At 40.5% G+C, this 23,303-nt stretch overlaps 3 protein-coding genes across 15 annotated transcripts in view; all 3 read left to right on the forward strand.

The window, feature by feature from the left end:
- SEC24C (SEC24 homolog C, COPII coat complex component) overlaps positions 1 to 2,195 on the forward strand; it is an 87,242-nt gene extending 85,047 nt beyond the window's left edge. For all 13 annotated transcript variants that reach the window (XM_040564357.1, XM_040564356.1, XM_040564362.1 and 10 more), the window contains one exon: positions 111 to 2,195. In XM_040564357.1, coding sequence (XP_040420291.1) covers positions 111 to 251 — 141 coding nt within the window. In that variant the 3' untranslated portion in view covers positions 252 to 2,195. The remainder of the gene's footprint in view (positions 1 to 110) is intronic.
- A 1,750-nt stretch (positions 2,196 to 3,945) lies between these two features.
- FUT11 (fucosyltransferase 11) lies at positions 3,946 to 14,700 on the forward strand. The gene is made up of 3 exons (XM_040564375.1): positions 3,946 to 4,662; positions 5,935 to 6,560; positions 10,969 to 14,700. The coding sequence occupies exons 1-3, from the start codon at positions 3,946 to 3,948 to the stop codon at positions 11,114 to 11,116; spliced, it is 1,491 nt and encodes a 496-aa protein (XP_040420309.1). The 3' UTR covers positions 11,117 to 14,700.
- A 4,972-nt stretch (positions 14,701 to 19,672) lies between these two features.
- CHCHD1 (coiled-coil-helix-coiled-coil-helix domain containing 1) lies at positions 19,673 to 22,297 on the forward strand. Its single transcript, XM_040564376.1, has 3 exons — positions 19,673 to 19,859; positions 20,542 to 20,660; positions 21,504 to 22,297. The coding sequence occupies exons 1-3, from the start codon at positions 19,718 to 19,720 to the stop codon at positions 21,615 to 21,617; spliced, it is 375 nt and encodes a 124-aa protein (XP_040420310.1). The 5' UTR covers positions 19,673 to 19,717; the 3' UTR covers positions 21,618 to 22,297.
- The last annotated feature ends 1,006 nt before the right edge of the window (positions 22,298 to 23,303 follow it).

Genomic DNA, 23,303 nt, shown 5'->3' on the forward strand with positions numbered 1-23,303 from the left:
ATATATGCAGTGGTTCTAGCTATCTTCGTTGGTTTTTTAGCCTTTTTTCTCTTTTTCTTTCCTCTGGAACATTAATTCTGCTAACTATCCACTATTGCTTTTGTTTGTAGTTAATAATTGTGAAGCAAGAAGATAAGCTGGAAATGCTCTTCAAACAGTTTTTGGTGGAGGATAAGAGCCTGACTGGGGGAGCTTCATATGTGGACTTCCTGTGTCACATGCACAAGGAGATTCGGCAGCTACTGAGCTAGAGGAGGGAGTGGTGCTGGAACTCAGCAGTGACATTTCAGCCTCCACTAATGACGTGATCAGAAGGCCCAGTGCCCTTAAAAAGGACAACGTAGAAATCTGTACAATTCCATAGTTTTTAATACACATTGCGTAAGCAGAAATCCGTTCAACCTCTCCCAGTCCCATATGAGGGAGAATTTTTTTTTTCCTGGTGAGGGCTAAAAAACAAACAAACAAACAAAAAGGCCTTTGATACCAGGTCTTTTACTTGTATCTAAATTGTTTCCTGTGCTTGGCAGGAGTTCACCCCCCCCCCCATGCTCGCTAATCCTGTTGTAATGAATGTAGTTTTTTTTCAGTTCACTGTACATGATTCAACATTGGGTGAAAAAGTGATAACTCTTCAAAATTTCTGGTAGTTGCTGTGTGTTTGTATGGGCGCGTGTGCATGCTCTAAGTGTGAAGAGGGTGCCCAGGTTGGGAGGACAAGAGGCACGTCAGGTCATGGTAGATAAAGCAGTCAAACATTTTGCCTCTTTCTCTTTTTAGAGGGAAACGTGACATTGCAGAGCACAAATGTATCGTGGCTGTCTGAACCAGAAATCCTTGAAAAAAGAAATAAGTGGTAAGCCAGGAGGCAGGAGGGCAAATTTCTTTCCACAATCTTACCTGTACTATAAGTTTCTGAGCAGATCTGTACTGGAGGAATTAATAGTTCAGTGAACAACAATAACTAGCTTCTGAACAGCATAGGGGTAGAGTCAGAGCTTCCTGTTGGTGTGAGTGGTGACTCCTTTCCTTCTCATTGCACAGCTCCGTGATGTCCTACTTGATGCATGTTCCATGGCCTCTCTTCTTCTGCAGAGCTTACTTGTCTATCCAGATGGTGATGGGAACAAAAGCCTCTTAAGCTTAAGCAGAAAATACTTCTAAACAAGGTGATGTGTGGGAACTGGATGAAAAGGAAGTGGCCATTTTCAACCACACTATTCTGAATCGTAGCAAACAAGCAGGAATATGAGTTTTACTGATGCAAATTTGAGCATGCTTTGGACCCTGTATTACAAGGAAGGGGATACAAAAACAGCTTTAGACTGCACTGTATTAAGTATTGCAAGTACCTGATTTCAGTTACTGGACAGGATTGGGGCCGTAGTGAAGAGTTTCATCACTGGATGTTTATGCCCTCCCCTATTCAGCCTAGCGATCAGCTTGCACAAAACCTTTTTATAAGCCTGTTTGTTAAACTGAAATACCTCAGATTAGTCCATCCATTTTGGCCACTCTATCACTCCATTCTGCAAGGGTGAATGAGTAGACTCCTATAAAAAGGGAGCAAGTGTAAATCAAATTCAGAATCCTAAGGGCTTTGATTATTCGCTTTTGAAAGGGGGCTTGTATATTTTAGCTTGAACACTTAACGAGTGTTCCTAAAATACCCAGGAGTTTGAGCCACCAATAGTACTAAAAGTGTGGGTGGATTAAAGGAGATACGACCTGGGCTTGACATCTCAAGGGAGAGCCCTTGTTTAGATCAGAAAAATACTTGACTGTGGTTTTAGTTCCATATACTGTAGCATGTATATAAATCCATTTTTCTTCTAATGCTGCTAGTTTGTCTTCCCTCCCATCACTACAGAGAAAGGGGAGTATGAAAATTGTAATGGAGAAACTTTCACAATGACAGAACCTTCCTCATTTTTGTATGAGTGTGGCTGACTTTTTACTCCATGTATTGCCTCCAGCACAAAATCTAGAGGATTTTTAACCAGGGGTGGGGGGGAACAACTTCCCAGGAATATAAGGCTCAACAACCACAGACTTCCACAAATACTAATTTCTAGTATTAATATTGGGGGGTGTGGGGGTGGAAATGAGATCATAAATGAACCTTTTGTTTTCTTCACTTATTTTTTCCAATGCATCATTTAATTTGTAAAGAAATAAAAATATATTAAGATGTATTTTATGTCATTGTTAGTAAATAAACACTGCTTATTTTTCCAAACCCTGTATTTTGCGGGAGGGAGGAAATGGGAAGGGCTGAAGTCTAGCTAAGTGGTCCTTTACAATCCAATCTTTTGCTGACCAGGTTCAGTCTTTTTTTTCTTATTCACAGTGAAGGGCGGTAAGAAATTCAACAAGAGCCAACAGATAAAAGGTGTGCTGTTTAATCTCAGTGTTGCTTTGCTTAGATGAAGAGTTTTAACTTTCTGCCCCTTCTGAACTTTCATTTTGCAAAGACTTCCTTTTTCTGTTTTTTTGTCTAATTGGAAAAGTATTAGTGTTACCTTGTGACAATGCCAGCTTGAAGACTTCTGCAGTCTTCATTTTTCAGAGAAACAGATTTCCTACTTCAGAGTCAAGATAACAGGGAAGCTGTTTTTCTTTTTTCTCCTGTTTCTTGGGGTTTGATTTTTTTTCTTTTTTTGTCTAATTGCAAAAATGAAGTTCAGACTGAACTGGCAGTGCAGCTGGACTGTAGCCTAGAGCATTGATACTGTACGCTTTATTGATAACCTTAAAACAGCGTGTATGAAAGCACAAGACAGTCATTGCTATGAACATCCAATTATTTGGTTTGCTATGGAATATTTCTCAGATTAGTCTCTTCTACAGAATGTGCATTATGTTCAGAATCCACTACTGGAGAGATAACATTGCAATAATGATGGGCCTTGTGCATCTTGTACATTAATTTTGGAGTAAATTGTGCTTGCAGGAATCTTTGTGGTAGTACAATGTGTATGGAGATTGCCTTGCTGAGCCAATGTCTACTGGGATTGAGCCCCTGTTCTGCTGGGATTGAGCGAGTGATGGCGCTGATGGGGGTGGCACGCAGGGTAGTCTTTCTGCACTGACTATCATGCTTCTGAATCAAGACTGAGCAGTGTTAAGACCAAACTTCCCCAGTGAAAACATGAATATTCCAGGTGTTTTAGCCTGTTCCTTAAAGGGAGTGCTTCTTTGCTTGGGTCTGTACTAACAGGTGTCCTTTATTGCCTACATCATAACCTGATCCCACAATACTTGCACCTATCTCTTATGGGGAATGAATTTGAAGCCTATATCACTTCTATTACTAGCAAATCTAGCATTCTTCTGTTAGATTTTTATAATGTAGTCCTAAGTCAACTTTGCAAATATCAATTTACCACTTAAATAATATTTTAATATCAAAAGTTATTCCAGGTTGGTACGGAAGAGCAGCTTAAGTGAACTTTAAACTGAGGTGTAGCTACTCAAAACCACCCGTTCTGTTACCAGATGTTTTGTTTGCTAGCTGGAGATAAAACTCGCTGTACTTTCTCGCAGTGTCTGCATGTCTGCTTGGTGCCGGAGCCCTGTACCTGCAGCTGGATTTGTTTTTGCTATCCCTCGGTGAAATAGCGGCCCGCTGCGGAGTGCAGGTGCGTTAGAGACAGGGAGGATTTACATCAGCTTGAAGTAAGACAGCCTCAGCAGCGAGAGCAGCTTTGGGTTCAGCAGGTTCGCGTTACGTTTCGCTGCCCCTATCCCCTTCTGAAGAGCAGAGCTCGCCCCTTGCAGGGCCGGGCGGCGGGGGCCGGGATTTCCCCTCAGGGCCCCGCCGGGCCCCTCGCGCCCCTGGCGGCTGCTCCCCGCGCCGCTCCCGGCGGAAGGCCGGCCCCGGGCGGGGCCGCGGCGTCCGTTTCCTGGCGGAGGGGCGGCCCGGCCGTGCCCAGGCAGGCGGTGATGGGGGGCTGCGGGGCGCGGCGAGGGTCCGCCTGCCTCTGGCTGGCGCTGGCGCTGGCGTGGGGCGGCCCCCGGGGCCCGTGGGTGCTAGCGGCGGAGGGGGAGGCGGGCGCTGAGAGGCCGTGCGGGGCCGAGGGGTGGCCGCAGGCCGCCGGCACCCCGGGCCCGGCCTTCGTGGCCGCGGCGTCGTACCGCGGCCCGGGCAACAACGACACGCGGGGCAACAAGGCGCTGCCCATCGTGCTGTGGTGGAGCGGCAGCCTCTTCCCGCACTTCCCCGGGGAGACGGAGCGCATCGACTGCCCGCGGGGCTCCTGCTTGGCCACCCGCAGCCGCCGGGTGGCGCGGCACCGCCGCACCAAGGCGCTCATCTTCTACGGCACCGACTTCAGGGCCTACGAGGCGCCGCTGCCCCGCCTGCCCCACCAGACGTGGGCCCTCTTCCACGAGGAGTCCCCCATGAACAACTACCTCCTCTCGCACTCGCCCGGTATCCAGCTCTTCAACTACACGGCCACCTTCCGCAGGGAGTCCGACTACCCGCTCACGCTGCAGTGGCTGCCCAGCGTCGGCTACCTGCATGGCCCACCGGTGGCCCTGGCCGAGAAGGACATGTGGCGGCGGCGGGGCTACGGGCCGGTGCTGTACATGCAGTCCCACTGCGACGTGCCCTCGGACAGGGACCGCTACGTGCGGGAGCTCATGAAGTACATCCAGGTGGGTGCCGTGTGTGGGGAGGCTGTGGCGCCTGGCTGCCCTCCTCCGCCTTCAGGTTCTAGTTTTAAGGGGGGTTGTTTGTCCTCGTTTCTAGCCGAGATGCAACTCGTAACGGAAAGCATGCCGACTGCAAGCTGGACAGAAAAACTAGTTGTGTTCCTTCCAAAAGCATGGTCTAGACTGCACCGCATGGCAGTAGGTAGGCCTGATGGTAGTTGTTAGTCATGGAGTTGGCCAGACTTGGCATCAGTCGCAAGTTGTACTAAGCCTGAATAAGATCGGTCTTGTTAGAAGTTCCTGAGAGCCCAGGAGCTTGAAGTTAGCGTAAAGGAAGGCTGTCTGTTTACAAGCCTTGCTCCCATTTAACAATATCGGCACGTAATGAAAAGTTTGCTGTGTTTTGAGAGTCTGCTTCTTATCTGCATTGGTAGAACCATGTTATTTCTATGGTGATTTGTACTGCTGTGGCACAGCTGATGGAGAGTACCTTCATGTATTGAAATAATGAAATAGCTTCATGAACTGAAATAATGCAGTTTCTTTTGAGTAGAAAAACAATCTAATGCTTTTTTCTTAAAAATTCTGAAGGATAATAGGTAAAGGAAAAAGCATCTGGTTTTACTCCTTACCTGAAACGTCCTTTTCCTAGCTATTTCTGCTGTTTCCAATGGTAGTGATTCATTTTTTACCATTGTTGGCTCAGAAATTAAGAAAAGACAAAAACATTTTTAAAACGTAACTGTATTGTCAAAGTATAAAGCAGACTCCAGATCAAGCATCCTGTATTTCATTTTTAGACACTATTCTTCTAGCTCCCTGCATCAAATTTTTTCAGTCTAACAAATTGAAAATATTTTTGCCAGCTTTCTGGGATTTGAGGGAGCTGTGTGAATTCACTGTTTGGAAAAGTCCTGGCTCTCTGCTAAGTAGAAAGATGACTTTTAAATTTAATATGGAGCAAGCTGGATGTCTTTTCTTATCACTCAGTTTTTGATCTATCCTCTAAGTACAGTTTTTCTCTAAAATCTCTTTTCTCTGCATTTCCCCCTGCCTTATCTGTGGTGTAGTTTGTGCTACTTTTGGAGCTCAGCATTCATTTTCTTCTACAGCTGTTAAAGGACAACTGTGACTCTAGAGTACTCAAAATGGAAAGAAGTTGGAGTGAAAGTGTGGCTAAACTAAGTAGCTAGGAACTGATCAAAATTAGGAATTTTATAAGGACTACAATCTCTAGGCAAAAAATCCCTTTGTAAAGATGACTTGTTATTTTAGGTTGACTCTTATGGGAAGTGCCTGCATAACCGTGAGCTTCCCAGTGAGCGACTGAAAGACACTTCTACAGCCACTACAGAAGATTCCGAATTCATGGCTTTTATTGCCAGGTACAAGTTTCACCTGGCCTTGGAGAATGCCATATGTAATGACTACATGACAGAAAAGCTGTGGCGTCCAATGCATTTGGGAGCTGTCCCAGTATATCGAGGCTCCCCGGCTGTACGGGACTGGATGCCAAACAACCTCTCCATCATTCTTATAGATGACTTTGAAAGCCCTCAAGAGCTGGCTAAGTATCTTCATTTCCTGGATGAGAATGGAGAGGAATACATGAAGTATCTAGAGTATAAAAACCCTGGGGGAATCAAAAACCAGTTCTTGTTAGAGACGTTGGAGAGGCGGGAGTGGGGTGTGAATGACATGACCTTGCCCAACTACCTGAACGGCTTCGAGTGTTTCATCTGTGACAGGGAGAACGCCCGGATTAAAGAGGAACAGGAACACAAAAAGTATCGTGGGAAAGTTCCAGCTCCTAGACCTCATGTAGCCCATTTCCAGCACATGGGATGCCCTATGCCAACTCCTGGGTTTGGAAGTGTTGAAGACCTCTCTGGAGGAGACAGGTAATGTACCAGTACTAAGCTTTTTGAAGAAAAAAGCTGTAAATAATAGCAGCTGTAATTTTCAATGATGCTTGGCACTTGAAGGATCTCTTAATACATCTCCAGTTACAATTCATATTATGCCTTGTGGGTGGTATGGTTGTTCTTCTAATGTTGTGTGACACTGAAGTTTAAAAAGAGGCTTGAACAGTAATGTTGGTTAGTGGCTTAATAATGAACGTGAGAGACCCTTAATAATATGTTCAAATGCTCTGTGACCTTGGGCAATTTGGTTATCCTTTGTCTGCCTTTGCCTTTCCTTTTCTTTTTCTTTTTTCATTTGTTTGGAGGTTGAGTGTTTTCCAGTACAGTGCACTTGATTTTCATAGTTCATATTACTAGCATAACACGTCTAGATCCCCCAGGTTTGTCATTTTTCTCCACTTTAACTGCAATGATTTCTGTCTTTTTAGACTATTATGCAAACGTATGCAAGTCACTTTCTCTGAGCCATCATAAAGCTAAACCCTCAGCTGTAGCTTTCTTGCAGTATGTTCAATAGCTACTGATCTGTCACCAAAGACTTTAATGTTCTGATGTTAGTGCCACTGTAGTATTAATGACTTTTTGAAAATACTGGAAAAATCTGATGCGCTGTCCTGAAAGAAGTTGTTAATATATTCTATCATAGCTTATATCAGTTGAGAACTTTGTTAATAATTTCCTAGACTAAGGTATTGAGCCACTTAAGAGCGTTAAAATGTTAGAGAGATGATGGAAGTGTAGACTCCATAATTTCTGTAACCTAGAAATGAATTCTACGCGGATATGAAGCTCTAAAAAAGTTTTTGTTAGGTTATCCATCCACAAAATTCTGAAGAATTTTGTAATTGAAAGAAAGGGCAGGGAACTGCTTCTTCATATGTTTGGATGCTTTCAAAAATGGCCAGCTGAAATGAAAAAAAGGAAAATAAGCCTGAGGTAATTCAGGTGGTATTTTTTTTTTTTTTTTTAGGAAATTCCTACTTCACAAAACATGTGATGTCTTTCAATAAAAAGCATTTTTCACAATAGAAATAATTATCATATTGAGTAATTGATAAGTTATACTTGTAAGTAAAAAGGGCCTGAAAATTCTATGATTATATGATGAATGCCTTTGTAATCTGTTGTTTTCTGTTGGCTGATTTATTTATTGGAGCTTTTATATAGTAATGCTTTTTCTCAGTCTTGATAGCAAAATATGCTTTTCTCTTATAATGTTCTATACAGTGTCCTGCCCTATAAAAGGGAGTATTCTCTACTTTTTCATAACTTTTCTTTTACTTGAGCAGCAGATGGCAGTAGAGAAATACCTTAGAAGACATAGCTTGGGTGTCTATGTGACTTACAAATTAAGATACTCCATCGTTCTGTGTAGGTGTTATCAGCAAGGAGTTCTGTACAGTTGGTCCATAACTGAAGCTACAGCTGCATGCCATGGAGGTTTCCGTGTCTCGCTGAAACATAGTATGTTATTTTCCCACTGTTTGTAGACATAAGGTGTCTCCAAAAAAAGTAAATGTTTATGTACCTTCGGAGGTACGATTAAGAGGATCTCCAGCAAAGTATGGTGGTTTCTGTCTGATAACCATCTGAGATTTCACCATTTTAATCTCCAAAATGGAACATGATCACTAAAAATTTTAAATGGCATGACCGAAATACAAAATTGCCACCAAAACATTAGCTAAACATGTTCACTTTTTGTCAGAGTTTGACAATAATATTATCAAGCAACAGCTTGATAAATTCAAACAAATGTCTACTTAGCCAGTCAGTTGTTTATTTTGTTACTTTACCAGACGTTCTTGTGGAAAAATGTTGCAGGCCTCATGGGGGTATAAGTGACAATATTTGCAATATATAAAGTCTGACTATAATCATACAGTGTGACTTTGGGTTCTGGAGGCTTCTGGAACAGAAAATAACAGAGGCAATTAAAGTCTATATATTTTTAGAACTAGTACCTAATTACAATATGGTTACCCTGCACATCTGCATGTGCTTTAACTCTTATTTACAGATGTAATACGTTTCTAGTGTTGACAAATATTCTGAATTAACAGAATCTCTCTCTTGAGTGTATGTAGGCAGAGCAAATTATGATCTTCACCTTGCTGTCCTTAGCTCTGAGTGTGGAGATGTGCTCCCTAGATCCCTATGCTTTCAGCCTCATTTGTGTTTGGACTTCTGGGCTTCACACCAAAAGAAATGTAAAAAAAGTTGTGGAATAACCATTTGTATGTGGTAGGATACAGATTGGTAACTATAATCTGTTGAATTCTTGGCTGCTTTGTACAAAAAAAAACAGTGAGTTCTGGTGCTCCTTGTGATTGGAACATCTGTTTAATAGGAACTGGAATCTGCAATTATTCTTGGACTGGATAATGGTTTCTCGTCACCTTTGTGAAGAGAAATGTTTTGTTTGTTTCAGTGTTATGGATTAATTTTCCAAAGGTGGAGAATTTGCAAAGGTAAATATAAGAACGCTAAGTCACAGCACCTTTCTAGTTACCTAAGCAGTTTTAATCTGCAGTAGCACGTTCTTCTTTTTTCTCCTCTCAAGAAAAGAGAAGCCAGTGTGCCTTTGAAATATTTTGAAACCATCATAGTTTTGCTAGTTCTATTTTATGCTGATGTCACAGTTTATTTAGGATGAGAGAAAAACAGCTTAGAAGGGTATCACCTTTGCCAGTGTAAGGTGTCCCTTGCAATAGAATTTAAAAAACAACCACTATTAAAGATAGATCCTTAGCTCATGGTCATAGTATTTCAGTGGACGTAGTTGATAATTTAAGAATATTTGTGCAGTCCTGTTCATCCTGGTATACTTTTTTTTTTTCCACGCTACAGAATCAGAGTAAAATTTGTTTCTTAAAAAAACAATAACAGCAGTGTAAAAAGAAAAATGTCAAGTGTTCATTTAATGTTTTTGACCAAGTGTTCACTTGGATATGGGAATTTCTTTCCGTGTTGTTGCCATAGAATTCATCTGCAGAACATTTTCTGTTACCTGCTGCCTCTTATCCTTGTGTCTAGGACTTATGCTACTATACTCACTCTCCTAATGTGTGCTTTTATTCAATGCTGTAAAAAAACATGTAACTCATATTGGCAATCCTTGAACAAAGGTTAATGAATTTAGTTGTTAAGTAGTGTGATCTCATGGTATGTCCAAGTGATTCATTTTACAAAAGAACCTGTAGGCAGACATTTTTGTATGCAGAAGTAAGCCTCAGTCTGTGATCCTTCACATTGTAATCGATGTTAAAAGCTTTATTTTGAGGTTTTTGTTGGTGTACTCTGCAGAAATGTCCCACTGTAGATGACACTGTTGACTCCCAAAAACTAATTCCCATGGCATACATGTTGTGTGCTGCTTCACAAAGAAAGTACCTATGATGTGCGTTGTGCATTTCGTTTGCTATTCCTGGGATAAAGGGTGAGATCTGCTTCTGGGCAGTGCAGTCATGCTTGCTTTAATATATGGTGTCTAGAGTGAATGTGGAAGGCACTGTACTTTTTTCTGTGACTGGGGGGAGAAGAAAAAGTTCTGTAGATAAATTAGCAAGTATTGGGCAACTCACATGGGCAGATTAAAAAGAACATGACCTTTGATCCTTCTTGCTGGAATGTGTGATGGTTTGATAGGGCTGGATAGCAGCTGTAATGGAGAAAAGATAATCAGTTAATCATGAGAAGGAAGGTTATTAATTATTAGCTAAATTATTGTTATACCTTGATGTAATACAAATGAGAGTAGTAGTCCACCAGATCATGAATGGGACGGGAATTGTGACATTGTCTGTGCTATGAAAAGTTTAAAAATATGTGTATTGATAAAGAAAGCATGTACTTGGCCACGTGGTCTGGAGATAAAGAACAGAGTCAGCTGAGGGACATGGAGATTTTTCTCTCTGTCATGCATTACCTGAACTTGTAGTGACTAGCTGTAATTCTGTAGTTGTTAAATGGTTTGTCTGAAAGGATTGATTCCTAGTCTAACTGCTGCAATATGCGTACTGACCATGGAAAGCTACTCTTAAAATCATATGAGGACTCTTTAAGTTTTTATTTTAATAGAAAGTTTTATTCTCAATAATTAATAATTTAGTTTCTTTGGCTAACTCTACAGTCACATGCTGATATTTCTAAAATACTCTGAAGCTAATATTAACTTTGTATTCCATAGTGAATTCTCTTGGCAAGCTCCTTTAAATGAGTTGGAGTGAAATGGCACAGAAACAACATACTTTGTCATGAGCTTCCCTGGACCTATTTTCCTCCTAGGTGAAAGAGGAAAAAAAAAAAGTTTTACTGCTATTACATCTGCAGACCCATTTGTTTTTTTAATGGTTTATGGTGATGTCTCTTTTTTTTGTTTCAGTTGGAAAGAGATGTGGCTGCAGGATTATTGGCAAAGCCTGGATCAGGGTGAGGCCCTCACTGCTATGATTCATCGCAATGAGTCGCATCAGGGAAGATTTTGGGATTATATGCATGAGATTTTTCTCAAGAGGACCAGGCAACACTGACCCACCTTTGTAAGAGCTTGATCTGAAAATTACATTGAAATTTGAGACTGAGAATTCTTACTTCGCTCCAAATGTTTGCCTTGAAGTAGGAGAAAAGCCTCCTGCAGACACTATTTTTCTGGTGCATGAAGTGAGTAGTTCGCTGTAGTCATTGGATTTCATCTCTGGAGATGTTAGCAACTGCTTTTATTTGAATTTCAGCTTGGTGGTGTGAAGGTGCTCTTGATGTACAGGTGTCAACATAAGAGGCAAAAGAAGAATTTACTCTCATTTGTGTTTGGTATAGTTTGTGGCTTCTGTGACTACGGAGGAACGTTTTCAGACTCTGCTCAAATACCCTAACTTATTTCAGGGACTTTTTTATATCCAAAATACTCATATTTTTTTAATAAATATTTCACCACTTACTCTCCTCAGTAAAGGTGTACTATTACCTGCTACTAACAAATACCTTTTCTATTGAAGGAATTATGAAAGACTGATGTCCTTGGAGAGCAGCTGTGCCTCATGAAATTGCAGCAATAGTCTTTTCTCTCCAAGTAGATGTGCCTCAAATGTTCCTACTTTTTCAGGGTAACTGGATACCTACAGGCAGGTCACTTTCTCTCTGATAATTTTGCTAATTTTCCTATTTTGCCAACTTTCCAGGTGACACAAATGGGATGAGAGACTAAATTATTTAACTCACAACTTTCAACCAAGTATTTGAAAGGTATTGTGCAGAACCACAGTAGAATTAGTATGCTTTGATTCTTTTAAGTTTCCATAAAATCTGACATCCCAGCTATAGTCTTGACTTCTTGTTCTCTCCTTAATGCCAGCAATTTGGGGGCCTTTGATTCGTTCTTTTTCGGTATCTGCAGCTTTCTGCAAAGACAAAAACATTTTAATGATAGTGCCTTTCCAGTAGTCTCTACAGTCTGGATACAAACCATGCAGTCTTCCTGTGCTGAGGTGGATGATCAGAATCAAGAGCAGTGAGATTGTTTTTGCATCTATACTTAATCTTAAAACATTATGATCCTGGCCTGTGACTGGAATTCCTAAAAGTAAGTGATGACACGTAAATCTTCTTTGCTGCATAGCCTGTATCTCTTACAAAAATAAATAAAATCCCCTGTTCCCTGGCATGCTGGTACCTTTCTGAAAAAAATTGATTTTGCATTGAAGTGAGACTAGTTGCCTTAGTGTGAGGGGTTTCAAATCGCAGGTCACACTGCAGTGATGTTTCTAATGATACAATAGTATTTTTTTCCCATTTCTCCTTCCTCCTCAGAAGTAACTACTGACTAAATAGCCAGAGTTTATCCATGCCTATGTTAGAATTTTGGTAACGAAAGTGTAGAATCCATGGTGTTATTTGATTTTGTAAGGTAGTTCATGCATTGCTAGGGCAAGCCTGAAGCCTATTAGTAAAAGTAGAGAACCAGGCTGCATCCACATTCTGTCCCTAATTAAGTCATTATCTGCTGCTTATCTGTGTATGGATCACTTAATCTCATTTTTTTTCTCAAATTCATAATATTCTAGGTATAGATACAATACTAGCATAGGTAATGACATACATCCCAGTGTGTGCTTCTCAGGTGATACCACAATGTTGCATTGTTAAAATGTGGGCACTGGGACAGAGCAGACCTACAACTATTGCTGCATTCATGTGGATGTGGAAAATGCATGACTTTTGTATAAAATGTGCACCTGACTTTTTTGTATAGAATAAGGAGAAATTTGCTTTTTTTTAAAATCTCCCTTCTATAATAGTAAGAAATGTCTCTTCAGCCAAAATGCCTTCACCAGTTTATATTCCTTTTTTCAGGTATTCAGGGTATAGGAATACTTAAGTGAATATATCTGAATTAATTTTTAAAGTAGATTACTCAAATCAGATTAAGATTATAGATAGGTGTATTCAGGATTAAAGTGGTCACAGGGCTTGAGAAGTAAATTAAGATAGAACAAGTTAAGGCTGCTTTAGTTCTGAACAGGAATTTCTACTGAACAGCTTAATGAGATCTAAATAAATTGTTTGAATTTGTCTTGAGTTACTTCAGATTCTCTTTGTTTCACATATCTGTACAGAAAATCATTCAGGTCCCTTTGACTGTCTTTTTAATTAGCTATATCTCAAAACCCTTTTTTATCCAAGTTTTGTTGAGATAGGCAGGAGGAGAAATTCTGATCTTGCTTTTTGTAATAAACATAAAAATAACAAATCCAGGTACTAGCACATTCTGCTTTTTGCTATTTTATCCAATAATTTAAGCAGATTTTCTGGAAGGGGGGGATGAACAACCAAGTCCAGTTTGTTCTTAAATTTTTTTTTTCTGCTGTTACCAGAATTAGACATAATGAATTTAATGTGTTGTCCTTGCAGGACTAACAGGAGTAGGTATCAATAGCAACCATCTGTGTATCATAGCACTTGTTTAGTTCTTGATTAACGAGGTCCTATACCCTCACTTCACCTTTCTTCACAGCAAAATGAGCATATTATTATCAACTAACAATAGAATTGAAGATACGGTGTACAAACTTAAGAGTAGCTAGCAACCTGGATAAAAATCAGAGGCTCTTTGAGACTCTTATTCATGAATTAGTTCAAAACCTTCACCACCAGTATTCCTTCACCACTGTTTATTATCTGTATTCAGTATATTGTATCCCCCAGTCCAACAAGCTTGTTTCTTTGTTCTACAGTCTTTTTTCCACTGTATGTATATACTACAGAAGGCTGTTGCTTTGAGCTTTGTGACTGTTGCCAAACATGAGTATTTCTAATTGCAACATTCCTTCCTAACGCTGTTATAAAAGTAGCACAGATATGAAACTAACTTTGTCACAAATGTTTATTTATATTTTGTCTAAAGCTTTCAAAATGCCACTTATAACTTGTTAGTCAGTCATAAGCCAACTTCAACAGCTTTCTCTTCTGAGTTCTTAATCACCATCTTCATAGATTTAACTGTTTTTGCAGTCTCACAACTGGTGAACTTCCCAGAAGGTAATGAATATCAGGTACCAATCTACAGCAGTGACATTCACCCAAACTGTGTTTCTCTTGTACCTGCAGAGTTTTTACTGAAATAATATAATAGATCGTACTACCTGTATCTTCGCCTATATGTCACAATTAATGTTTGTGATTTATAAAGTGTTTTTTTGTGTATGCTAGTATACTAAATGCATTTTACTTGTTTTAAGTGGTGGACAAGTATTAAGGTTAAAATGCTTCTTCCAGTTTGTAGTATGAATAACTTCTGTACCTGCCAGGGAAACCCTTCTGTGGCAGGAGAAGCGCTAATCTTCCCAGCTGGCTAAAGAGTTGTGGTTGCAGTTCTTTTCCGGGGTGCTGACTGACCTTCACAACCTCTGCTTCTCTGGACATCAAGGACTACAAAATGTTGAATAATGGTAGTTCTTCCCACCAGGACTCTGCTTTCATCTCTCTCCTTTTTTTTTGGAGGAAGCAGAAGGAGAAGCTGGGTTTCATGGCCTTGAAGGGCATATGCATTTTGTTACTGTTCACTTTGCTTGTAGCTTACACCAGTACTGTAATAAGAATATACGCTACCTTACAAATACTCCCTTATAAGTGCAGTATTTGCAACTGTTTTATAACCTTAGATTCTAATTTTGATATAATTTCTTCTGTTTTTTTTTCTTCTTTCTATCTTGTCAAAGCATTCTTTCTGAGAATGCATGTCTTTAAGACTGAATTCTATCAGGAATAAAGAATTTGAGATTGATTTACATAATCATTCATTTGAAAGGATTGCTCTGTAACATTCAAAGACTACTGCCGGCATTAGCTGAAGTGAATTCAGTTTATGATCCTAATCGTCTTTCTACTAATGCAAATACCTGGATTCGGTAAAGGAGGAAGGTCACTGCAGCAACTATTAATATTTTGGAGAAAGGTATTGTGCAAGTTCTTGACTGCTATTTGTGGATTTCTCGTTTCACTGCTTTAAATCCAAACCAGCTTGATAGTGGCTACATGTTATCACTCATATTGTGACTACTAGGAGGATTATATGATATTCAGACTGAGTGGTGTATACAACCCCCTATGTTAATCCTGTTCTTACTGTGCAGGTGCCCATATTTATGAAAACACAACTGAGACTAATCAGGAATTTTAGCAAAGGTATCAAATACTAAGGTGACAAAGAGATTACCCTTGTAAACCCATTGGCAAGCCTCTACCAACCAGGGTGAGTCACTTCACTGCTTATCATGCATTTTGCATGTTTACTATGTGACTAGAGGGAGGATTTCAAAACCGTCAAGACAGCTTGATTCGCTAGCATTAATGTTCTAAAAATAGCTGTCTTCTCATAACTGCTTACATGAAACAGTAGTAGATTCTGTTGATGCTGTGTCTCAAAATTGACTTGAAAAAATACGATAAGTTTATGGCATCTTGAGATTTGAGGGAGGAGAAATAAATGTCCAACTGAAGGTTAAAAATTCAGCAATCCATTTCAGAAACAAAAAAAAACTTATTTCTGTCACTGTAGTAATTTTCAAACTGAACCGATCTATGGGTCATTTTTGATGGTAAGTAGAATGAAACAATTTAAGAGCCAAGCAACAATGGAAGTATATGTTTGGGGAGAAAAAGGAATGAAATGTTTTTCCTGGAAATGGTCTCCAAAGTGTAGCTGCTTGGAGAATCAGAGCAAAAATTCTCCTGTCGTACCTTGACAGAGGGTAGTTTTAACTGGCTTGTGAAACAGTAGATGGTGGAAGAACAAATAACTCCTCAAGGGCTAGGAACAGTACAAACTGCATTGGAACACTGCCATTGGGGACATAACTGTTTAAACAGGCTTTGCTGTGTTAGACAAGCAGCCATCTGTCCCTCATACCGTCCTTGCATACCCATTCTTCACCCATTGTCCCAAGAGTGCCACTCTCTTAATGATTAGCTGTCTTCAATTTGGTTGGATTTAATTAAGGTTGTTGATGGGTCTCCAGGCACCTTCTGAGAAGTTGTATTTCAGAAATGTCTGAAACATGTATATCAGAAACATACAGGGTGGCCACTTCCTTCATTCTGCTCAGAGACCTCTACTGACAAGTTGGAATTAATCAGAGACAAAATCCTTTTAGTGATATGACCAGCTGAGCCAAAGCCTATGTCAAGCTTTAACAAAGTGCACTTCTCTTTTGATTCAGTGTCTCAGAGCTGGCAGTGAGAGATACATGGCCCTGCAAAAGGATTAGGAAGGGTGGAGAGGAATGGAACTGCAGTTGTTCCAGAACCCTGACATGACTGGCATCTTAATTTCTATTGTTATATACGTTCTTTCCTGCAGAAAAGACCAATCTAATACTGAAGTGGCTCAACTAGAGATGGCTTGGGGGATCTTGGAATGGATCAAAGCAGACCATGACACTTAAAGACATCTCTGAGCAAATAAGGAGACATCAGGTAACTTATAGTAGCACAGACTGGAATAAAACAGGTCTGGGAGTCAGGGATTAGGGATAGCAGCTCAGATCTAATCAGGTGAGCAAAATAGTTCAGGGAGGCTGATCTGATTGAGATAGCTCAGGATAAGGTAGGCTAGCATTGGAGTGTGGGGAGAGTGACATGAGGAAAGAAATTGCCTCTGTCATTGTGCTAATGAATGCATTAAGTGCTAGTACCATCCAAACACAATAGCTCAGCAGACAGGAGTAAGTCTGAACTGACTGGAATCCTAGCAAACTGGTTAATCTTACTGCTAGTTAAAGTGGGGCACCTCTTAGTGGGGGGGCTAGTTAAAAGTCAAGGCACCTCCAATTAAATTGAGATGCCCTAGGGCAGCTCACATTGAGGTTAAGGAGAGAGGTCAGGGTGAGACAACTGAGAATAAATAGTGATAGTTAAGGGTTTTATGAGGTTGTATGGGAAAGGTAAACTTGGGTGAATACGTTGGAATTTACCTGAAGAAAGATGGATCCAAACGGTTCAGAAAGACGTGGTTATGAACTCTCTTCATTTTTCCCAATAAACAGGATTTCTTAGACCCTAATTGTTTTTTGGAAAAGCCCTGGAGGTTTTGGATAGTTACTCAAGAAGAAGAAGGAATCTGTGGTGTAATTTTTCATCTCTTAAAGAAGTATTTAAGACAGCAATCTGGAATATATTTTAGGACAGCATTGTTAGCATGCATTTATTGCAGCATCATACCTGCCCCTTATTCTAGTTGTGTTGTAGGTTTTCTTTTCAAATCTAGTGCTAATAGTTTCGTCTCTGGTTCATTTTGTTTTTGATACTGAATTCAGCTGGATCACAGCCTAGGATTCATCTTTTAATGATACTCGTTCAAGTAAAGAAGCTGCAAACGAAGTTAGAATTTCACATGTTCTTCATAGGTGTATGCTCAGGACGCACAGTGAAACTTCTGTGGGGTTCACTGTTCAGTTTGTTGAGGGAACTGCTTTTCTGACTTTTCCTGAAAAGTCAGGACTTCAGCCTCATCCATTTGTGACTCTGTGATAACAGTTGTGAAGAATACAGGCTATAGGGAGACCTGGCTATTGGGTATCAAATCTCTTTTGTGGTTCCACATTCTCCCTTTGAAACCAACGTTTATGCCACACTTCAGACGCGTGGGGTGTGCAGACAATTGCATACATTTTTTGGCATCTTGGGAATTTCTTAGGCTGATGCTCCAATCCCAGGCTGAATGCCAAAAAAGAAGAAAAAAGGTTTATAATGCAGAGTAACTGACAGGAAGCTATTAAAATTCTCCTTGTGTAGCTTGCCTTTCTCTTTCCCAGCTTCCCCCCCCCCATTTTTCTTGAAATTGTTTAAAAGAGAGATCAGCTTTTGAAGGTGAATGTACCTGAAGGTGCTGCCACCATTAGCTAATGTAATTTGGAAAAAGGGAGGTTGATTTACAGTGAATGCAGCTCAACTTCTCTTATGTCCTAACATTTGCTGCTTCCCTTTTGTTCTTGTGCAAGCCTTGCTAGTAATTACAGCAGTCAAATGCAGCAGAGAAAAGTGTTTATCAGGGGGTGTAAATAGAAGAGGCAAAATATGAACAGCTCAACCTCACAAGAATGGGAATGTTGAACACTGAAGTGACATCTCTATGTTGAGCTGAAAGACTTATAACATTTAGAGTTTCAGGATGCAAGCTCTCTATTTTGAAGGTGTCAGCTTGTTTTTCTTCTCCACTGGTAGCCAAGCTAGAAATATAGCTAATTTCCCATCCCATCAGGAAAAAAAAGTGGAAGCAGAGAAATATAAATATCCTTTACCAAAATGCTCCAGAACTTCCAGTCAGAATGTTTGAATTTGGATCTGAAGAAATGCCACTTTGGTTCTGAAGAGGACAAAACAAAATCACTTTTGTTTACTTGGAAATGTGTTCTCATATTTTAAAAATTGGACTCTAAGAAAATACTATTTTAAAAATAAAACAAAAAATAATTATAGTCACACATACCAGAATATATTAAGTCTGCAGATGCAGCAAATTTTAGTAATGGTGCTGAAAATATTCTGGTATAGGTCTGGTTGTATTTAACTCAAAGTAACAAAAGTCCAATGTCTTAACTTCCTTGTCTAGGCAGAGGCAAGGGGAATGCTTTAAATTTTATATCAATAGCTAGGAGGTTGAATGTTTTCCTTTTATCCAAACCAATATCCTACGGAAAAAAAAAAAACAAAACCCACCTCCCAAGTTTCTTTGGTTTGACATTCTGTATATGGTCAGAGAAACCCAAAATGATACAATCATTCCTGTGGAAGAAAACTGTTTCCTCTGACGTTCTACAACATAGAAGGGCTGTGATACAGTGGTAAAATGGTGCAGTTCAGTGACTACTGTATGATGAGAACTGAGTATTTTAGGTCCGCAGTGTCTGCTCCTCACCTCTCTATTTCTGCCTCGCCCCTCATGCTGTGCAGACCTCGGTACCCTAGCTCTTGAAATGTGGCCGTGCTCCCTGTTACAGTGTCTGTCTTTTCAGCTGCGGGCACAGGGTTCTAGAACCAGCCAGTGGCATTGGCAACTTCAGGGATTTAAATGCAACACTAAGAAACTTTTGGGAATATCTGGATTCTCTCCGTTACCGAGTACGGGGCTGTGAGAACAGCGATGCCATTTCGGAAGGAGCGGTGTCAGTATGCTCTTGGGAGTCACAGTAGGGGCACCAGTAGATAAGGCAGGGGCGCTGCAGCTTTTAAGAGGTAGGGGAGAGAAATGTGGGGCTGAGAGTGTGAGGTGATGCTGAATTTCAGGCACTATGAAAGTTTCCACGCAATTGCAAAAGACTTCCTTAAGGTGCGTTTGGATTATTTGAAACGATGGCGATTTCGTCCACTCGGGTTAAAGTGTGCATGCCCCTTCGACCAGTGGGTTTGCATAGAAAAGGTTTAGAGGTGTGAACTGGGGGAGCTGTTAGCGTGTAGCACAGAAGCTGCGAAGAGGTAATGAATTTTATACGGACTTTGGGAAGCAGACTGAGGGCAGAAAAGCGAGGTCACACCACAAGCGGCTTCACTCGCCCTGCCTCAGGGCACCGTGAGGGGCCCGGCTTGCGCCGCCCGCCCGCCTGCGCGCCGCCTCACGTGGGCGGCCGCTCGCACATAAGATGGCGGCGCCCGCGTACCCGGCCTGGGTGGGCCGCTGGCTTACCGGGCAGTGGCGGCAGAAGAAGCGGCCCCCGATCGTCCGCCCCACCCGGTCGCTGGTGCTGGCCGACAAGGTGGCGAACCGCAGGGAGACGGCAGGGGGTGAGTTCCCGGCGGGCCGGTAAACGCGGTGTTCCCGAGCCTCGTCCCTGGTAGCTGGCCCTGCTGCTTCACCCCGGAAAGGGTCGTCGTGGTGTCAGGGCGTGCTCTAATTCCTGCTCGGGAGCGCCTTGTGCTCTGAGGGACGTTTCTGTAAAGTTTCTAAATGTTGCAGCTGAAAAGCTGTGGTGTAACAGCGTTTTCTGAACGTTCAGGAAATACAGAGAAAAAACGCAAAACAAAACATCTGTGGTAGCTGTTCAGCAGCTCCTTGGGAAGTCGGACAAAAGACCAGAAGCATTCCAACAGGCAAGGGGGTCCGGTTTGTGCCATGGAATTAGTGCACGAGGAGTTTTTAAAAGAGTAATTTCCCATACTCCAACCCCCAGTCTGTATTTTACAATATTCCATGTGCAAGTCCTGCATATAAAGCTCTTTGAATTGTTAACATACATGCTGTATCAAAATGTAACAACCAGGTGGCTCTGATTGTGCTAATCCTTGTGCTAGGAGCTTCTTCTCTAATTGAAGCAATGATGAGATACTGCTGTTTACTTCACTGTTGTTTTTTCTCATCTTCCTCTACCTCATTTTAAACTCCTCTTTGGAGATTTATGTACTGTGGAGGATGTTAGAATGAAATCCTGGCTACCTAAGCTTTCATTGTTCTGTTTTTCCCTTCTAGAGGCAACGTGCATTACAGAGATGTCAGTAATGATGGCCTGCTGGAAGCAGAATGACTTCAATGATATAGCTTGCGCCAAGGAGATCCAGATGTTTTATGACTGTGTGGCAAGGGCAGAAGTAATTAAAGCCAATTTTGTCTTCTTTAAGGCTAGTGGTAGGAAAGGAAGAGAAGCCCTCAGTCATATTTGTGTGCCAATAAGTGTTCCATGAACAATTCGATTTGAGCTAAAGCTGTCTGAACTGTAGGAGAGATGCAGGATGATGTACGTCAGGTACACAGCCCTTCCTTTTTGAATTTGGAATTTCCTTAAAGGAGCATAGGAGGGCACCAGATGTTTTGTATGGTATAACTAGGGATAAAACAGTAGTCACAACCAGTCCTTTTTGTGTTGTCAAATTCTTGGAGTTAAGATGCTGTTGGCCAACTCTCTTAATTTCTCTTAATATGTTCCAGTTTTTAACCTCTAAAATTTCAGCACTGTTGAAGCAAAGTCTAAAGGTTGATACAGGTACAAAACTTGTCCTTAAACTGATTTCAAGTTTTTATGTTTTTAGTAATAGTATCACAATTTAATAAGCATCTTTTTATTGCTGCGGTTTGACATCATAAATGAAAAATTGTCCTCCAATTATTTGGTAGATTACAATAAAAACAAATTGAAAAACGGAAAGTAAAAGGTAAAACATTTGTATTGCTATTATAAGCTTATAATATTGTTAATTAAGAATATGGAAAGATATCTTCACGAAGTGTCAGTTATTCATTAATTTCACAATTTAAAGAAGACTAGTTTTTAAAAGCCTTGTGATTATTTAGCCAAGTGCTATTCTGAGTTTTCCTTAAAGAAATAGTGTTCTTCTGAAATAAACATTCCCATACAATTATTAGTAGTGTTTGAGGGTGAGGGTTAAGGTGGCAAATAAACAGATAATATTCTGAGCTTTCTTTTCCTGTTTCAGAAGGAGCGCAGGGAGAAAGAGGATGAGGAGACACTGTCGCCCCAGAGAAACTTAACTTCAAGCAAAGTGAACAAGCTCCTGAGGAGGTTTCCTAATATTACACGTTATGTATAACGTGCTTTGTTAAAGGGACTGCAGACAAGCAATTAAAGTTGGGGTCTTCAGAAAATAAGTGAAAAATACAGTTCTGTGAGTGTTTGATGCCAAGTGCTGTGTCGATCTCAACAGCATCTTTGTTTCCAGGCTGGAAGAACAGCCTTCTTGACCATTGGCTGAGTTCGTTGGAATGAAGTTCTTGGGTCTTGCAGTCTTAAGGATTTGTGCAGTGAGTTGTCCAACCAACAGCAGTGTGGAGGCAGGTGCTCACTGTGAAATAAAATCTTCTAGGAATGTGTGTAAACATATTTTCTCAGTTAAGGGGTGATCTCTCTTTGTATATACATTTTTTGCCTAACTTAGGAGCTGCTATCAGTAAGTGTTCAGGCCCAGAGATTTGGCCAACTTAAAATGGATAGTAACACCGTGATTCATATTCATACTTGTATTTATACACAATTTGGTTCTTGAAATTTTTTGAATTCCTGCTGATGTACAAGAAGGCTGCAGAATGAGAAAGAAATCTTCACCAAAATGCCTTGCTAATACACAATACATTGGTAAGGATGAAATATAACTTTAATATAGAAGCTTGTGACTTAGACCCTATGATTTGCAGGTACAGTGTCATGTACGTTGATTATGTTGTCTGTACTGTAATAAAATAATAAAAGACTGTTGGTTGGTGTGGGTCTACAGCAAAATGTTCCATTGCTTATTTGGGGGGCAGCATGGCTAAAAGGTGGAAAGAAAGTTCGAGCATGTTCTGGTACTGAAATTGTATAATTAACTTAATTTTGTTATTTTTCATTAGGGTGACGGAAAACTGCGATCAGGTCCTAGTTCAAGGACCAGTACCTAATTGGTATTTAAAAAAAAAAACAACAGTTCCTCAGAGAACTAGCAATATAACCATTTATGTTATTAAGTCTTTGGAGCGTAAAGAAAAAGTAATGATCAAGATGGGGGATGGTACATGCAGACTGTATGAACGTGTAGTTTGTTTGGAGCTGGCTTCTGTAGAGCCCCAGGTCTACACCTCCTCATCACATAAATCTTGCTCAAGCGTATGCTTTCAAGTTTTTGAAGCAGTTGTCAGTAAGTATTACTTAAATGTTCATTAGTGGGTTATCCCAGAGGGTAATTTACTGTGCTGTTGCTATTACGGCATAGATGGGGCCTTCAGAGGACTCGGGGTCACTAAGAACATTACATTCACATCTTAGTTTGGGAAAACGCTTCTGTTATATGACATTGCATTTTCAGTCTGTAAGATGCTCTCTGAGAAGGAGAGCTACCTGCTAATTCTTTTTTTTTCTGCAGGAGACAAGCTAAGGTGGTAATGAGGAACAGATTAATTCTAAATTCACTTCTATTATGTTTTTTCTTTATATTAAAATACAATATAAAGTATAGTTTTGCACCTCTTAAGCTAGCAGCTATGCTAAATGTACCAAATTCTAGTGTCTGTTAAGAACCACATCATTATATAAGAGGCTGTAACAGAGAAAGTAATACTTTTTTGTTGTATTCTGAAATTTTGCTCAGTTCTCACTAATTGAGACAGCTATTCTTGTTTTTTACTGCTTCACAGTGAGCTTCCCAAGTTCAGTTCTTGTTTTCCCTGACTCTTTATATACTTACTGTAAGCTTAAAATTACCATGCTGTTTTCCAGTCAGTAAAGGAATGTGTATATTTGGAGG

The sequence above is a fragment of the Cygnus olor genome, chromosome 7 (genome assembly GCF_009769625.2).
Source record: "Cygnus olor isolate bCygOlo1 chromosome 7, bCygOlo1.pri.v2, whole genome shotgun sequence".
Lineage (NCBI taxonomy): Eukaryota > Metazoa > Chordata > Aves > Anseriformes > Anatidae > Cygnus > Cygnus olor.

What these genes read in the sequence shown, in the direction of transcription:
- FUT11 (XM_040564375.1), top strand. Translation starts at nt 3,946, where the DNA reads ATGGGGGGCTGCGGGGCGCGGCGAGGGTCCGCCTGCCTCTGGCTGGCG. An exon ending in AGCTCATGAAGTACATCCAG is followed by an intron (nt 4,663 to 5,934) that starts GTGGGTGCCGTG and finishes TTGTTATTTTAG; the next exon opens with GTTGACTCTTATGGGAAGTG. An exon ending in GACCTCTCTGGAGGAGACAG is followed by an intron (nt 6,561 to 10,968) that starts GTAATGTACCAG and finishes TTTTTGTTTCAG; the next exon opens with TTGGAAAGAGATGTGGCTGC.
- CHCHD1 (XM_040564376.1), top strand. Translation starts at nt 19,718, where the DNA reads ATGGCGGCGCCCGCGTACCCGGCCTGGGTGGGCCGCTGGCTTACCGGG. An exon ending in CCGCAGGGAGACGGCAGGGG is followed by an intron (nt 19,860 to 20,541) that starts GTGAGTTCCCGG and finishes TTTCCCTTCTAG; the next exon opens with AGGCAACGTGCATTACAGAG. An exon ending in ACTGTGTGGCAAGGGCAGAA is followed by an intron (nt 20,661 to 21,503) that starts GTAATTAAAGCC and finishes TTCCTGTTTCAG; the next exon opens with AAGGAGCGCAGGGAGAAAGA.